Raw genomic sequence first — 2,622 nt, forward strand, 5'->3', positions numbered from 1 at the left:
TGCGAATTAAACGACGCAACTTGATCGTTCGTGATAAAATAAAAGCTATGTTAACACGAAATTGATTCGGGATCATCATTCATCAATCGAATTTAAGGATTCTATCCTATAGCAACAATTAGATTAAGCAAATAATTGGAATTATAAGAAGAATTCAAAGGAAACAAATTGGAATTAATAAAAACCTCAAAGCGGATTCTGAATTACAGTAGGTTGATTCAAAAGGGATTAGTTCTCCATAGTCATCTTGCTAGCTCTCAAAAAATCGTACATGAACAGAAAAAAAAACGTAACCTTGTTTTTGGCTGCCAAACCTAGGTAAAAACACCCAGAACCGTTTCACAACTCAACCGGATCAAATGTACGATCCAGGCCCAATACAACTAACCCAAACAAAATAAAAAATAATGCAGCAGCTTCAACGAAATTTCTGTCCCAGCTACAGTCTGATTAAACTCTCGACTTCTAAATAAAAGTTGTAGCTCTTTCTCTTAGCTTTCCAACGATTGGTAGCACGCCTCGATCCGATACTCCTAGCTCCAGTTATGAATTTATTCGTGTAGACTGCTAATGCTGAAAATAAACTACGAAAAACAAATAAGTGTAAAAATAAGATAAATTATAAAAACACATTAAAAGGGAAAAATAATCAAACTAAAACATGGAAATGTATAAGTATAAGTATAGAAGAATTTGAATCAAAATGCACTGATCATACCCACCTGAGAAGGCCTTCTTAATGACGAAGGGTCCCTCATGGTTGGGAGTCCATTTGCCTCGCAGGTCTGATTGAATGGCATAATACCTTTTGAGCACGAGTTCCCCAGCGCGGTACTCAAGGGGAAGAACCTTCTTGTCAAAATCTCATTTGAGACGTCTTTGGTATAATTGACCATGACAGACGACCGTCAAACGCTTTTCTTTGATCAGATTCAGTTGGTTGTACCGTGATTGAACCCATTCAGCTTCATCAAGATCAGCTTCCATGATGACTCTGAGTGACAGAATCTCGACTTCAATCGGCAAGACAACCTCCATCCCATATACCAATGAGTATGGAGTTGCCCTAGTGGATGTGCGGACTGAGGTTCTGTAACCGTGCAGAGAAAAGGGTAATATCTCATGCCAGTCTTTGTATGTCTTGACCATCTTCTGGACGATTCTCTTGATATTATTATTAGTTGCTTCTACGACGTCGTTCATCTTGGGCCGGTACAGTGAAGAGTTATGGTTCTCGATCTTGAATTCTTTGCACAACTCATTCATCATAGTGTTATTGAGGTTACTGGTGTTGTTAGTGATTATCTTGCTAGATATCCCATAGCGGCAAATGGTCTCTTTCTTGATAAATCGGGTAACCACTTGTCGAGTGACATTAGCATATGAAGCAACTTCGACCCATTTCGTGAAGTAATCGATGGAGACTAGGATGAATCGATGTCCATTGGAAGCTTTGGGATCTATCATCCCAATCATATCAATGCCCTGCATAGAAAAAGGCCATGGAGAAGTAAGAACATTCAATGAAGTTTGTGGCACAAAGATCTTGTCCCCATATATCTGGAACTTGTGACATCTCTTAACAAAGTTGTAACAATCAGTCTCCATTTTCGTCCAATAATAACCAGCCTGAAGGATCTTCTTGGCCATAGCAAGACCCTTTGCATGTACACCCTCGTAGCCTTCGTATATAGATTTTATGATCGTACTAACTTCATGTCTATCCATGCATCTGAGTACTACAGAATCATAATTCCTTTTGTATCATACATCACAGTTTAGGAAGAACTTGGAAGAGAGTCTTCTCAGAGCTTTCTTATCGGTAATGGATATACCCTCAGGATATTTCCGTTTCTCCAAAAATGTCTTTATGTTGTAGAACAAAGGCTTATCATCAGGATCGGCCTCGATTACTAGACAATATGTTGGTTCATCTAAGTGGTCAATCTGGATGGGTGGTGCTTCATTCTTCCATTTAACTTTGAACATAGATGCCAACGTGGCTAGAGCGTCTGCTAACTGATTTTCTTCCCTAAAAATATAATGAAAAGAGATTTTATCAAAATAGGGTATCAGTTTTCTGATATGCTCTTTATAAGGTATCAACTTGCTATCCCGAGTCTCCCAATCGCCTTTCACCTCACTTATTACCAGAGCTGAATCACCGTATACCTCAAGAATCTTGACCTTTAGGTCGATTACCGCCTCTAAAACATAGATACATGCTACATATTCTGCCATATTGTTGGTGCAGTCAAAACACAATCTAGCGGTAAATGGAAGGTGGAAACCGGTTGGAGAAGTGATAAAAACACCTATTCCATGGCCTCGAGCATTGGAAGCACCGTCGAACACGAGTGTTCATCGCGATCTTGGTTCGGGGCCTTCCTCATGGCTTACTTCTAAGCCTGGTGTAGCGGTGTATTCGTCACTTTATGATTTATTGACTAAATCAAAAGCAAAGCGTACAAAGAATCGAGTCGCCACCGCACTTTTATTTATCCTAAGGAACGGCTAAAAAGCGAACAAAGGCCTAAGAAGTTTTACACATAGAAAACTAATGAAAAGATCAGAGAAACTGGGTAAGGGGTAAATTACGCAATGGGAAGGTGTTAGGCACCC

General features: G+C 39.5%; 1 protein-coding gene across 1 annotated transcript; it reads right to left on the reverse strand.

The window, feature by feature from the left end:
* Nucleotides 1-1,764: 1,764 nt before the first annotated feature.
* Nucleotides 1,765-2,241, reverse strand: LOC127094569 (uncharacterized). The gene has a single exon (XM_051033389.1). It carries the CDS (start codon nucleotides 2,239-2,241, stop codon nucleotides 1,765-1,767), a length of 477 nt encoding a protein of 158 aa, XP_050889346.1.
* Nucleotides 2,242-2,622: the final 381 nt, after the last annotated feature.

The sequence above is a fragment of the Lathyrus oleraceus genome, chromosome 6, assembly GCF_024323335.1.
Source record: "Lathyrus oleraceus cultivar Zhongwan6 chromosome 6, CAAS_Psat_ZW6_1.0, whole genome shotgun sequence".
NCBI lineage: Eukaryota > Viridiplantae > Streptophyta > Magnoliopsida > Fabales > Fabaceae > Lathyrus > Lathyrus oleraceus.

Coding starts and splice junctions, on each gene's coding strand:
- LOC127094569 (XM_051033389.1), bottom strand. CDS start 2,241: ATGGCAGAATATGTAGCATGTATCTATGTTTTAGAGGCGGTAATCGAC.